This window comes from Calonectris borealis, chromosome 13 (assembly GCF_964195595.1).
Source record: "Calonectris borealis chromosome 13, bCalBor7.hap1.2, whole genome shotgun sequence".
Classification (NCBI taxonomy): Eukaryota; Metazoa; Chordata; class Aves; order Procellariiformes; family Procellariidae; genus Calonectris; species Calonectris borealis.
In genome coordinates, this window is record NC_134324.1 from 10023521 (window position 1) to 10038923 (window position 15403).

Here is a 15403-nt window from a genome sequence, read left to right on the forward strand (position 1 = left end):
TGTGGGAACGGGTGGGTTTCAGGTCCCTGCCCCATTCTTGGGAAAGATGTTATGTCGTGTAACAAGGTAGTTTTTTCATCCTTGGAAATCTTCAGGTAAAAGCTAACTTTGCAGGCAGTAAAATAAGGGCATTGAAGAAGGGAAGGGGGCAAGGGAGAACCCTTCTGCCACCTGTAATGCGTGTTAGGTGCATGGGACTCACCAGCCTTATTCTTCACAACTTACTGTCCAAAACCTGAAATACGGCCTGAAATGGTGGATGTGCAAAGAGGTGCCCCGTCCACTACAGTCTGGAGAGCCGTGTCTGTGGGGTCTACTGGATGTGAAGTATTGGTGGGAAAGAGCTGTCTGTCTCTGCTCTTGATGAGGCTGTCAGCCCCAAACCCTTAGCAGATAGGCTGAGGGGTTAGTCTAGACACAGGGGTATAGGTTGGAGGCAGTGTCATCTTCAAGGTCATTGGTGTGGAAAGAGTAGTTGATTTGCTTCAGATAAACTGTAGAAATAATGTACAAAGAGAGGAGGGACCTCTGATGATGACTTGTGGCCCCACAAATCACAAACTAGTGGATTGAAGTTTGAGTGCTCCGAGCTTTTTTAAGTGCAGCTTTTATCCTGCGTGTCACTTAACGAGCGTATAAGCAGACAGGTTTGTTTTTAAACTTTAGTTACATAAATCTTTATATAAAATGCCACTCTGTATTTGCTTTGAAATTTAACAATGACTCTGGTATTGTCAGACTTGTCACTCTTAGAGTTCAAATTAGGAAGCCCATAACTGTCAAAACACGGATTGACTTGAGAGCCAAGATCCGTTAGGGCAGAGATGCCGGAGTACTTAGGCAATGAAATAATCCTGTTTTAGCTCGGGAGCACAGAAGCATGATTGTGCTCCTGCAAATGCTATGCAGAGCTTGAAATTGCTGAATGGTTTTGAGATTATAGGTTTGATTGCATTAAGACTTGTATAAAGGTTTTTCTTTCCCCATGTAATGGCTCTAGAGGCTTATTTTGCTGTCTGTACAATGTCTTATTAAAGGTTGCTGTAGCTATGTAGTGAAACAGTTTGTATTCTGATTTGGTGCAGGCACCCTTCCGAACAATTTTGGGACATGTTTTAGGATGATGAGGGCAAGGCAGTAGATCTTCTGGAGCTTTACACTCTGCAGATTGGTTGTATTTCCATTGCCAGCTCGCATTCTGCATGTTAGAGTGTATTTTTCACAAGCCAGATGTTTACATTGCTTTAATAATGCTCTGTTGTGTGCTGTACAAGCTAGTTTTGCAGTACAATGGTTTACATAAAACAAGAATTACTTGCACTGATTTTAAATATGGTTTTGTATTATGGAGTTCAGTGTAGTGGATCCTGTTCTATTAAACAGTCTCACTTCCTTTTTAGTATATGCGGCTTACCTGAAATTACAGTGCTTGTAAATGGCATTTCAGGAAGTCTGAACTGATCCAGCATATGCCTACTGCTGAATTTTAATGAAGTCCTATATGAAGTGTGGGGTTTTTTTTTTTTTAGTAACAGACGCTTCCTTAAATTTTAGACTTTGGACAGTTTCACACAACTTTTGTTTTTACCAAGGAGCCAAAACTGAATAGCTTTGGAAAATGTATGTTGATTTATTTTTTTTAAAAACATAGTAAGGAACACTGTCGTAGTGTCTTTTCAATTAAAGAGAAAAATCCATGGGGAATCTTTTTTAAAATGTTTGTCTGATGCCCTCTTTAACACTTGCTCCTAAGCAATGCTGACTCAACAGATGTTGTATCTGGGTGTTTGCAGCTGGATCAGAATAGCCTCTGATGGAAAGGCCTGAGTCTCTGCTGTTACCGTGCTAGCAGAGTTCTCAGCAATCAGCTTGCTTCTCCTGTCATGTTTCGTTTTGATGGCTTTTGAGCAGAGATAATCAGCTTTTTGTACTGGGTTTGCAAAAGGCAAAGTGCTACCTTAACAATTGCTGCTTGCTTGCACTTGTAATGCTTACCTGTGCTATGTCAGTCTTGAGCTCCTGGTTCTTGCTGCAGGGGCTTACAGGCAGTCTACCTTACTGGATGCAGTCTCGTGTTTTAAATTAAAAAAATAAAAATTTAAAAATTGAAGAAAAGTATGAACTTTCCTATGAAGCAGATTGCTCATTTTTTACTTCATCTAGATGAACGACTGATTCTGCAACAAGTTTAGATCTTTTTTCTTTTCAATTTAATGAGCCTATGCTTTTACTTAATTTTGTGTGTATGTGAAACTGCAGTGAAACGTACAGCTCAATATCTAGTTTTCAGAAACTCTCCTTAGGTAATTTATTATTTGAATACTCACCTGACAAGCAATGCTGGTATACAAAGGTAAAACAAAATATCTTTCATCCAAAATGCTTGTAACTCGGAGTGCAAAAAGAGAGCAGGTGCAGACGGGGCTCTATAGAAAATCAAACCGAGTGACTAAGAAGAAATAGTTGCAATGTCTCAGCGCTCCAACCAAGGGCAAGTGCCATGTGTCATTGCCGACTTGGTGGTTATTTTGAAGGAGAACTTACCGCTGCTTTTTTTTTTAAGGCACCTTTGTGCGTAAGGGGTCACATGAAAGAAAACACAGAGGTGCTTGTTAGATGGGTTGCCAAAGGTTGATCTAATTAAGGGGAGCAAATGTTGTAAGAACAGCAAAGCTGAGCCCTGAAGGGCATTAGAAAGCAGCTTTTCATGCTCGATGTGGTGAGAGAAGCAGGAACATTGGATGGATGTGCTGTAGTAAATTAACGTGGTTGAAGGGATAAGGCAGGAAGACATTTCAGAAATTTCAAAGGTTTAAGAAATGTGGAGTTTTTCTGAAACCAGAATAATTTAATTTTGTGAAAGATGGATTTTACCTGAGTAGAAAACAAGGGAGAAAAGATTGCATCTTGAAGATGTTGGAGAAATGGGTCTGGAAAAAATTGTTATGTATTTGACAGTAATTCTTTATACAGGCAGCATACACTTGTGAAAGATGACTTTTTTCACAGTTTATCCTAATTGATTTGATGACATAAATTGATAAAAGTAATTTATCAATGTAACTGCATTTGTTTAAGGCTCTTGCTAGCCTGAATGTGCAAGTTCTTTAGAGAAACAGCACCCTTCATGTTTCCTATATCTTCAATCTCTTGCCAAGGGAAAAGATCCTGCAAACAAAACCCTCTTTCTTTACTCCCCCCTAGCAAACAAATTACCAGTCAGGCAAAATTGCACATCCCTAATGATGTAGTACTGCAGGCAAGATGAAAAGCATAAATGTCGATCTGTCCAAAGACTTGTAGTAGTACGTAGGTAGAAAAGAAGAAATGAAAAGATTATTTTGATATAAATATTGTCACATTTACCCAAGGCTACATAATATTGAAATGTCTGAAGACTTAGTTCAACTCTCGAATTTCATTTTCATTCTTAATGCTTTGTTGGCAAAGAGAACAACTAGTAAAGTTCAGTGATTTTTATGTTTTTTTAACACAGAATATTTTCATTGTCTGGAATGCTTTGTGGTGACAAAAGTGACTTAACGTTGATTTTCATTGGAAAGTAATTGAGTTCGTAACACATTTTCAAGACAGATTTTTAATGGAAAAAAAAAAAGGAAAAAACAAGTGCATCCTTGCGAAGGGAGTACCTCCATCTTCTCTACAACTACATTTTAGGTATCGGAAACCTGTGATTAGAACCTTCTCAACCTTTTCTCTAAGTTGAACAAAGATGAGTACTTAAATAAGATTCTCATTTCATTTGCTGTTTGTGCTTCAAATTAGGCCCAAGTCTGCTATCACTTCTGTTCAGACTTTTAACAGTTGAGGAGCAGCGAAGCTTTGGTGCACCAAAGCTTTAGTCCTTGCATTGAAACACAATACTATGATTATATTTCCTCCTAGATGTTCTCCTTGTGTTCATAAAGCGCACATGAATACAAGACAAGTTAATTAGAAATTAGCATCCTAGATTAGATCCTGTCTTTGCAAGCCAAAAGAAGACTAATTGAAGTTTATGGTAGTCAAGGGAGTAGCAGAAATACAGGCAACACCGCTGAGCAGTAGATGGTAAATTCATGCAGAAAGAGTTTGTGTGCACTAGGTTTGGGGAGGATTGGGATAAAGGCTTTTCATTAAGATTGGCACTCTTTATATTGCCACAATTTTTTTTTCTTTTTTTAACATCGTTTTTTTCAGTTGATGGGATTTATTCTTGAGTCACTCTTCTTTCTTCTGCTGTTGATAGCTTTGACATATTTCTGTAAAAACCTCAAAAAGTAGTATGGAGGTGGACAGCACGCAGATACTGTTGTGCCTGAATAGATTTTAAATGTGGCTCATCTGCTTTGTGGCTTTCTGCGACTCATTTTTATTTCTTCAAACAAAAACCCTAATTTTTCTTATCAAGAACAAAAGATGGACTCCTCAGATCTTTGGCAGCTGTTTGCTGCAACTTCATGTGTTCCACCATGTTAAGCACACTTCAGTGTGGCTATATCATCTAAAATTACATATTACATTTTATCTCCTTTGGTCAACAGGGGAGTTACTAACCTGGGCGGCATGGATCACTCTGTGCGCAGAGGGGAGGTGTCGGCAGTGCTTCATGACAGGTATGTTCCAAGTGCCTGAATTCCCGCAGAGATGTCAGTGGGGTTTTTTCAGGATGGCAGCCTGGAAGCCTTTTTTCCCCATCTGGAAACCTGAGGAATTCTGGAAGAGCTAATTAGCAAATGACTTTAAGAAATGAAAGGACCTAGTTAGTAAGTTTTAAGCAAATTTGTTCCTCAAATAATGCACTGTGATTTTCAAACAAAGCAGAAAAAAACCCAGCTTAATCTTAATGGTTCTCTAATCCAAGATTTCTGTGGATTTTGCCGATTTAGTTGATCCAGCTGCCCTTGCATCTGCTTTTAGGTATCCAAAGACCAATTTTAGAACAAGGAGGCAATAACAGTTACTTACCAAACCTTTCAGTGTGCTAAAAACATTCTTGATATCGCTGGAAAGGGATTTCTGTCTTAAAATATACTGAAATCAGCCATTCTGTCTGTCTTGATTACATTCTACCTCCTATTTAATCTTTTTGTGCTTATTCTTTTTTTAGAAAGAAAACCCACAGATTTAGGGCAGGAGTAGAGATGATCACCTTGTCCCAGAAGAAATTCCAGCAACCTTATTTCAGTGTCCTCCATTCTTGAAATAAAGTCCTTAATAAAGGAACTTATGTTTTAACTAACTAAACCTGATTTCAGGAGGCTATAAAATTGTTTACAGTTTTATCTTGTGCTGTACTTTGCATACTTGTAATGGTAGTTTTGTCTGATCCAATTAATTTGTTGGAGTGACTGGTTTCATTCTTTCAAAGAAACTAGACAAATCAGTATGTTTCTAGTGCAGTATCTTTCTGTAGAAAATCTTTTAAGATGTATGCTGTATCTTTGTTAGTTTTCATACTTTTTGTAGTTGATTTAGGAACTTTATGCTTTCATGAAAAAGAAAACGTAAGCTTTAATGAAAAAGAAAATGTAAGCTTAGATGCCTTAAGTTTATAATGAAATAGCTGCTGGTACAGAAGTTTCTTTGTAAAGGAGCTTCATAGTGCCAAGAATGTTAGTTTTGATTTGATTTTTCTTCTGAGGATGTGACAGGGATCTATTGGGTGCTTTTCTGTACTGCTGTAAGAAATACAGCAGCATGAATAAGGGTGTTTCAGTAGGGAAACACTGTTGGTAGGATTTGTTTTCACTTGTGGGTGGTTGAAAATATTGCTGCATCAAATGGCATCGTTCATGACTAGCAATTTTCTGTTAATGCCATTTAAGACTTCATTTTGATTGTTAATGACATTTAAACCTTTCATTCAACTAGATTAATATATTTAAAACTGTTTTGAGCATTCTTCTTAAGAATAACTGCTCAATTATTTCTGTTCAAAAGGCTGCATTGACATTAAGCAACCTTATTTTTTAGCAAGTTTAGACTAAAGAAATCTAATAGAGCTGTTTCTGTAGTTTCATTGACTGATCTTGTGTGCTTTGATCTCAGTCTAAACAGGTAATTCGTGGGACAACAGTTTAAATTATTGAAGTTATGTTTTGGCAGTAGCTAAATCATTCTTGAGGAATGATCAAACTCATCAGCATGCGGCTCTCAGCTTCCAGGGGGGATTTTTCACTACATGTTTGATCTTGGGTTAGAAGCAACAGATTTTCTGCCCTTTTTTTTTTTTTTCTTCCCAAAACAGGCACACAAGTGCCTTTTGTCTGCTGGATGCGTATTTGAGCATATTCAGTCTCAAGTTTTGAGTGAAATTCTTGTATACTGCTGTCACTCAGTGAATGCATACAGCCTTTTAGCAGTGTTTTGGTCAGTCACATTTCTGCTTAGCACGAAGAATGGCTGTTTAATGAATAATGCTGTGAAACTTGAAGAAAAAAATTATAAAAGCTTTCCTTAGAGCAGGGTTACGATGTATGTGTTCTCTCCATCTTCAAAAGCTTCCAGTCTCTAGTAATCCCAAACAGTACCTCTTTACTCCATCCTGTTTCCCTCTAGTTAGTCTGTTGTACTTGATTTTATTTAGCAGTCGTGCCTCTCTCTGCCCGTAGCAGTGACATTACCTGTATTTTCTCTCCTTCTCATGAGGTCCATGCATTTACATCCTTCATTCTTAGGCACGTACACTTGAATATTTTGGAACAAGTATGTTTTCATTTGAAATGGGAATGTTGGCATTTTCCTATAAAGCTTTTTGAATGTATTCATATAAGACCTAAAGTTAGAAAATAAAGAACTGGAAAAAATCCAGTGGATTTTTTTTGAGGAAATGACAAGTTTCTATCTTATTTATTGGACGCTTGTGTTGGTCACATCTGGTCTCAGTATGGTCTGTATGACAGTGTTTGTGCTTGTTTAGGAGGAAATAATTTAACCTCAGTGGAAGAATTAACCTCTTCGATTTTTTTTTTTCTGAGGACATGACAGGGATCTATTGGATCAATTAACCTCATCTCCCATATAGTCAAAAGTTTGTTTCTCCAATAAATGCTTTTAGCTTTCTGAATTACTTTTTTTTTTTAACCAACCACTCCAAATGACTTAAGGATTAACAAAGTAAAAACTCACAGCTTTAGTGTTGACTTGCATTTAAATAAAATATCTGGAGTTTTTTTCAATATTGGCTAGGTAAAAATAATGTTTTCTTTGTGATGATGGAGTATTTGATAAAAAAGCAAAAGTTGCTCTTGTATGACTAGAAATTTATGTGCAGGCTTGATGAATAAATTGGTAGCATTTAACTGTTAAAAAGTGTTTTTGCATGAGGAAAGGAACGGTGGTTCAAAGTAGTAACACCCTCTTGCAATATTTAAAAGCTGGTTTTTGGTTTTGTACAGGTACGTTTCCAGGTTAATTGCAATTAAACTCCCCCTATACATGGCTTCTGGATCCTAACATCTGTCCAAATGTAGTTTTAGTATATTTTTTGTAATACAGTGCCTTTGACACATGAAATGTTTGCAACTTGATCTTGATGTGAGCAGCAAAAAGGTGTGGATCTAAAATAGTTTATTTTCTCCCTGAAAGAAGCGAGGCTACTGCTTTTAATGGGATGGGTAAGCCTGCAAACTGGGCTAGCTGCTTGGAAAATCTGGCTGGTTTGTGCTGTGCTCAATACTGCGTGAGCTGGTTTTGCTGAAAAGATAAAACTCTGGAAAGTTCTCCAACTGGTGACATGTGTTAGCAGTGTAATGTAATCTCATGCTGATTGTCATTTTCCCTTTTGTTTCCATTTCTGTCTTCTGTCACTTGGGTGGATGTGTATGGGTTATAACTGTTCTCTTGATGGCAAGTGGTGGGAGTAGTGTTAGGAATAATTGTTTCCCTGCTCAGTTTGGTGTTTATTTGAATGCATCAAGTTAAAAAGAGGGGCTTTATCCAAAGTGACTTTATGCTTATGGTAAGGTGGCTTAGAGTCCTAAATCTAAAATAATCTACTCAAATAGCGTGTATAGCATTCTCCCTTTGAGGGAGTATGGGATTTGTTTTTCTGCATATAATTTATCCATTGAGACTCTATATTTAAACTGGGTGTATCACTTTTGGGTACAGACTGGCATAGTTCTTAAATTGATAATGCACAGAACATAGAGGGATACAGACTCTTTAGGAAGGACAGGCAGGGGAGACGAGGAGGGGGTGTTGCTCTCTATGTCAATGACCAGCTGGAGTGCATGGAGCTCCACCTGGGGATGGATGAGGAGCTGACTGAGAGCTTATGGGTCAGGATTAAAGGGAGGGCAGGGGCAGATGACATTACGGTGGGGGTCTGCTACAGGCCACCTGACCAGGAAGACCGAGCAGACGAGGCCCTCTATAGACAGACAGGAGCAGCCTCACGTTCACAAACCCTGGTCCTCATGGGGAACTTCAACCACCCCAATTATCTGTTGGAAGGACAACACGGCAGGGTGTAAGCAATTCAGGAGGTTCCTGGAATGCGTCGATGATAACTTCCTTCTCCAAGTGGTAGAGGAGCCAACGAGGAGAGGTGCTATGCTGGACCTTATTCTCACCAACAAGGAGGGGCTGGTGGAGGATGTGAAGCTCAAGGGCAGCGTTGGCTGCAGTGACCATGAAATGGTGGAGTTCAAGATCCTTAGGGCACTGAGGAGGGCACATAGCAAGCTCACTACCCTGGACTTCAGGAGAGGAGACTTTGGCCTCTTCAGGGATCTGCTTAGTAGAGTGCCATGGGACAAAGCCCTGGAGGGAAGAGGGGCCCAAGAAAGCTGGTTAATATTCAAGGATCACCTCCTCCAAGCTCAGGAGCGATGCATCCCAACAAAGAGGAAATCGGGCAAAAATGCCAGGAGGCCTGCATGGATGAACAAGGAGCTCCTGGACACCCTCAAACACAAAAAGGAAGCCTATAGAGGGTGGAAGCAAGGACAGGTAGCCTGGGAGGAATACAGAGAAATTGTCCGAACGGCCAGGGATCAGGTTAGGAAAGCTAAAGCTCTGATAGAATTAAATCTGGCCAGGGACGTCAAGGGCAACAAGAAAAGCTTCTATAGGTATGTCGGGGATAAAAGGAAGACTAGGGAAAACGTGGGCCCTCTCCAGAATGAAATGGGAGACCTGGTTACCCGGGATATGGAGAAGGCGGAGGTACTCAATAACTTTTTTGCCTCAGTCTTCATCAGCAAGTGCTTGAGCCTCACCACCCAAGCCGCAGAAGGCAAAGACGGGGACTGGGAGAATGAAGAGCCACCCACTGTAGGAGAAGATCAGGTTCGAGACCACCTAAGGAATCTGAAAGTGCACAAGTCCATGGGACCCAATGAGATCCATCCGCGGATCCTGAAGGAGCCAGCAGGTGAAGTTGCTAAGCCACTATCCATCGTATTTGAGAAGTTGTGGCAGTCCGGTGAAGTTCCTGCTGACTGGAAAAGGGGAAACATAACCCCCATTTTTAAAAAGGGAAAAAAGGAAGACCTGGGGAACTACAGGCCAGTCAGTCTCACCTCTGTGCCTGGGAAGTTCATGGAACAGATCCTCCTGGAAGCTATGCTAAGCCACATGGAGGACAGGGAGGTGATTCGAGACAGCCAGTAAGGCTTCACCAAGGTCAAGTCCTGCCTGACCAACCTAGTGGCCTTCTACAATGGAGTTGACTACATCAGTGGACATGGGAAGGGCTATGGATGTTGTCTGTCTGGACCTCTCTAACGCCTTTGACACAGTCCCCCACAACATCCTTCTCTCTAAACTGGAGAGGTATGGATTTGATGGGTGGACTGTCCAGTGGGTGAGGAATTGGTTGGACGAACGCATCCAGAGGGTAGTGGTCAACGGCTCAATGTCCAGACAGAGATCGGTTACGAGTGGTGTCCCGCAGGGGTCCGTATCGGGACCGGTGCTGTTTAATATCTTCATCAATGCCATAGACAGTGGGATCGAGTGCACCTTCAGTCTGTTTGCAGATGACACCCAGCTGAGTGGTGCAGTTGACACACCTGAGGGACGGGATGCCATCCAGAGGGACCTGGACAAGCTCGAGAAGTGGGCCTGTGTGAACCTCATGAGGTTCAACAAGGCCAAGTGCAAGGTCCTGCACCTGGGTCGGGGCAACCCCTGGTATTAATACAGGCTGGGGGATGAAGGGATGGAGAGCAGCCCTGCCAAGAAGGACTTGGGGGTACTGGTGGATGAAAAGCTGGGTATCAGCCGGCCATGTGCGCTTGCAGCCCAGAAGGCCAACCATATCCTGGGCTGCATCACAAGCAACGTGGCCAGCAGGTCGAGGGAGGGGATTCTGCCCCTCTACTCCACTCTGGTGAGGCCCCACCTGCAGTCCTGCGTCCAGCTCTGGAGCCCTCAGCACCAGACAGACATGGACCTGTTGGAGCGGGTCCAGAGGAGGCCACAAAAATGATCAGGGGGATGGAACGCCTCTCCGATGAAGAAAGGCTGAGAGAGTTGGGGGTTGTTCAGCCTGGAGAAGAGAAGGCTTCGGGGAGACCTTGCTGCAGCCTTTCAGTACTTAAAGGGGGCTTATAAGAAAGATGGGGACAGACTTTTTAGCAGGGCCTGTTGGGACAGGACAAGGGGGAATGGTTTAAACTAAAAGAGGGTAGATTCAGACCAGATACAAGGAAGAAATTTTTTACAATGAGGGTGGTGAAACACTGGCACAGGTTGCCCAGAGAGGTGGTAGATGCCCCATCCCTGGGAACATTCAAGGTCAGGTTGGACAGGGCTCTGAGCAACCTGATCTAGTTGAAGACATCCCTGTTCATGGCAGGGGGGTTGGACTAGATGACCTTTAAAGGTCTCTTCCAACCCAAACTATTCTATGATTCTGTGAAACATTCAAAAACTTAAATAACTCCTGTTGTTTAAAAAATGAATTGTTTGAATATGCAGCTTAATCTGCCTTAGCTAGCAGCTGATCATCTAAATAAACACTTCTGAAATAAAAGTTGTCAGCTTGAAAATCAAAAATGCTATCTTTAAATTCCTTACTCCCAAAAAATACTTTTGGTGCTAACATTCAGCTATAACCAATGTCCTCCCATATAGTCCCAATTCTTCCAAATATGGAAGAATTACATTGTTCTTTATTCATAAAGGGAAGGGGAAGAAAACATAAAACTTTTCTGTGGGTACATCTGATTGGTTTTATTTCATTTTGCTGATAAGAAAAGAATTCACCTAATTTTGAAAAGGGATGTATACCTTTCTTTGTGGCTGCTAAATAGTTTGTTGGTACTTCCTACATTTAAAAACACACAAAAAAACCCCCAAAACAACTGAAGGATGTGTATATTTGTGCCTTACTTGAAGGGAAAAAACCCCCACAGCTGAACACCAAAAAAACTTGCATTATAAAACCCAACCAATCCAAAAAAACCCCACTTATATATTCCATTTTTTTAATGCTAGAGGTGTTCTGCGTGTGTATGTTCATGTGTGCAGCTTGGCAATACATTTCTGATGATTCCGTTGTCTCTGGACATCTGGGATGTGTCTGTGATTCAGGTTTTAGTTCACTTGGATGCAAAATCAGGAATATCTTAAAAAGTAATTGCACAGTGGTGGAGGCTATGCTGGAAAAACAGGATACCCAGTCTGGCTTGGGTGTTTGCTGTATGGGGAGATCAGTAGGTTTTTGCATCTGAAACTGATTTGTTTTAATGAGCTGCACTTCAAGCTTGCTAATGTTGTTAAGGACATCTTGTACAAATGAGAAGTGCTAGGTCATATTTGCAGTAGTGTCCTGCCCTGGACAGTGAAAGTTGAAGCAACTATTAAGTTTTCACATGATCTTCAGAGGTATTATAGAAGTATCCTGCAGGACCAGTGAAGGCTGTTGAGCAAAACAACTCAATTTTTCAGACACTGTATTCTTCTACAGCCTGGTGACTACCAATCTCATAAATAGAGGCCCACTGAAATCTGAAATCCAGATATCAGTATGATTCCTGCAGGGAATAGTAAATTTAACAACCGAAGATAACAGTGCACTGTTAAAATCTAGAAGTATGTCCGTCACAGAAAACCTTCAGCTATAACTGCTACTGTTCTGCCTCGTTACAATATTGTGTGTATATTTATGCCTGACCTTCCTATGACATCTCTGAAACCTGAGCATCTTGCTAATCTCCTTCCATCTTCCCAAGCTATGTCATCACATCCAGCTCCATCACGTTGGATTCCAAACGTTTTCAGCACGCAACTGCCCTGTTCCAAATTCCAGACTTCTAGTTTAATTCTTCTGCTCCAGCTCACCTATTACAGGCTAGTTGAATCAAAGCTGACAACCAGGTAGGTGGAGGTGTAGCCAAGGATCTGGAAGGAAACTTAACTTGAAGTGAATGTGTTAAATCTTCAGACGCTCTCAATTGACTTCTGTTGTCCCAAGAGCAGAGGCCGTGTATCAACAAGTCAGCAAGTTCCCAGTACCCAGCTGGAGAAGGATAGCAAAGCCGTCTTTGCAGTTGCTTCAATGTGGATCGATGTGACTTGAGTGAGTCAGAGCAATGTGGGAGTAAAGCAGAACATGAGAACTAAAGCAGAGGGGTTTGCAGGCTTTGTAAAGCTGTTCTCTCCTGGCTAGAGCAGCATCTTTGGCTGTTGTCTGGGTTCCTCTTTACTCTCACAGTGAGATTTTCTCCTCTCTTGTTCTGTCTCCCCAGTAATTAGAGCACCAATGTGACTGTTCAGTTCTGTTTTCAGATAATTAGAGCTGGGCCCATATAGTCAAATACATAGTAGTCTGTCTTGGGTTTTGCTCAGGGGCTTTGCCAGGACATCACTGGTCTGTCATTGTAAACCGGACATCCTTTTCATTGCTGCTATTTAGTGGGGTGTGACAAAGACGTTGGCTGATGAGGAGTAATTACGTGATGCATGCTGGCTTGATCTGAAGTTAGACTAGCCATCTGTCTGCTATGCATGATTTAGGAGTAATGAGGAGTGTTGTTTAAGAACAGGACTGGCCTTGTTCTCTGGACAGTTAACGTGCTGGGTTATAAGACCATTTACAATGCAGAACTTAGGAGAAAAGGGAGGGAGAAGGAGGGTAAACGAACTGAATCACATTACTGGAATTTGCTGTTAAAAAGAATTTATTATGTGCATTCAACAACTGAAAGCTAAGGCTCAATAATTGTACTTAATTTTACTTTTTCCAAATGGAATATGTGCCCTTTAGATTCTGTATGCTTTCATCAGATTACAGCAATGAAGTAAAAGCTTAGTCACACCATGCCTTGTGCATTGTTCTGGGGTGTTGATAAAAGATAATCTTAAATAGGTTGCTTATCTGCAAATACTAGAATTCAGTTATTTTACATTGAGGTGCTTGATACAATGGCTAAGAATCCTGAACAACTTCTTAAATACTTACATTCAAGAAAGGGTTAACATCCCTGGTAGTCTTCAAAGAGGTCTTTTCTTTTTAATAAATCAGTTTTTTGTGCTTAAATTGGGTTCTGCCATTGTTCCCCCCCCAAATCTCTGAAAGTGCATTTCAAGACCCAGGAAAATGTTGTCATGTTTTTAAAAAAAAAAAAAAATTTCTCCCCAGCAGCTGCTTTTTATTCAGCAAGTTGGTGGTAGTTTACTTATGTTTCTACTTCAGTTAAAGAATCAAACAGAAAAAGGTATGTCTGTGCATGTTGTTGCTTGATTCAGGATATGAGCGAGAACATAAGTTTGCAGAAATTTGATGAGAAGCACTAAAGAAAGAACACTTTTCTGTAATAGTGTTTATGTAAAACTCCTGTGGTCCAGTAGTTGCTGTAACTGTTGGTTTCCCTGTATAGGTTTATTTTTCACTGGGCAGTTTTTATTTCAGTGTTTACAGAGGCTCTTGTGGCAAATGTTCATCTTATCTCAAGCCACCAACTGCATTTCGCTTCAAGTTCAGTGCTGACCCTACTGAATAAATATCTGGCTTATTGCCCTGCCTTCCTCCCTTCCTAATCCGACTGCTGTATCCTGTGCTTTTGGATTTGGAGTAGCGTATGGCTGGCTTGGCAGAGATTTCCCAGGTGCCCCCAGAATTAATCTTGCCTTTTCATGTTTCTAGTATATGCTTTTCAAAGGCCTAAAGAGCTTCAGCTTTCAAGGATTTTAGTGTCATGAAAATACTGAGTTAATCTGAGATTGCCTTTGAATCGCCAGACACCAACACTGTTTTCAGTTTAAGGTTTGCTAAACTGCAAAAATCTATTCAGTGGCAGTTATAAGTGTCTGTAAATAGATGGGCAGGCAGGAACAGCTCAGGCATGACTGATGTCAGTGCTTGACTTTTTTTTTTTTTTTTTAAATTTGATTATTTTAACATTTCATTATGTGGGATGATAGCATTGCATTTTCCAGGCAATACTTTGTGCAATATGCAGCAAGACTTTGTTCAGGTGGCCACAGTCATATTATGCCTCGTCTGAGGCATGATAGTAATATCATGATTCTTCTGAGGTATTATTGTACAACTTTGGTGTTACATTAGTTATTTCTGACGTTCTTGGAAAATCTTTCAAGCGAATAAAGTGGTGTTGCAGTGTGACTTCTGATGTTATTTGTGATGAAAGTAATGTTTTGTACTTCTCATGATGTGTGGTTGATCTTCTGCATATTATCATTCTGCCTTGTGTGGCCAAAATGATAATTACAGCATCTCCAGAAACCAAAATGCTGAATTTAAGAATGAATAAAAAAACCTTAATTGTAAGAACACGTTAGAGCAAAGCTCTAAGATTTGCGTTGTTTAGAGATCAGAAAATGATTATACAATGAGACACATAGTGCAAAGAGCTGAATATATATAGCTGAAAGAATATGGAAAGGCTTGTGGGAAGGTGTCATGAGCAAGTGGGGTTGCTTATAGATGTCCCTGTATTTCAGCTGTGTCTTATGTTGGTTCTGCTACTTGCGCATATAAGTACCTGAGCATGGTCTTGGGTTTGTCTGATACCTACACCAAACTTCCTAATTACATTTTAAATTCATGTAATTAAACTTGTGTTGTTCAAAGTTACAGTGGAAAATTATGGCCAGAAATACTGAATTTGTAGGTCAAAGTTTGACTAAGCTTGGAGAATCGGTAGATATGCATGTCTTGTAAGAAACAGTGGAGCTTCAGACTTGACACACTTGGAGTCAGTTATCCACATACTCTTTTTTAATGTTATTTTGTACCTAATTCCATACCGTCTTTCTTCCTTTACTGAAGATTTCTCTGCCTGAGAAATTATCTGTGGAACTTTGATGTCTAGGAAAGTTTTATATTGAAGGCTTAGCTTGGAAGCAATCAAAAATTTCTTGAAATGGAGTCATAGCTTAAATTCATCCTTCCTTGTGTGCTTAGCAGTACAGATTATATTGCATA

General features: G+C 40.4%; 1 protein-coding gene across 14 annotated transcripts in view; it reads left to right on the forward strand.

The window, feature by feature from the left end:
- Positions 1–15403, forward strand: part of KLHL13 (kelch like family member 13) — a 90198-nt gene that overhangs the window by 23316 nt on the left and 51479 nt on the right. For 8 of the 14 annotated variants that reach the window (XM_075162077.1, XM_075162089.1, XM_075162085.1 and 5 more), the window contains one exon: positions 4545–4616. The exons of the other annotated variants lie outside the window; for them this stretch is intronic. In XM_075162077.1, coding sequence (XP_075018178.1) covers positions 4545–4616 — 72 coding nt within the window. Of the gene's footprint in view, positions 1–4544; positions 4617–15403 lie in introns of those variants that run through there. 14 annotated transcript variants of the gene reach the window in all.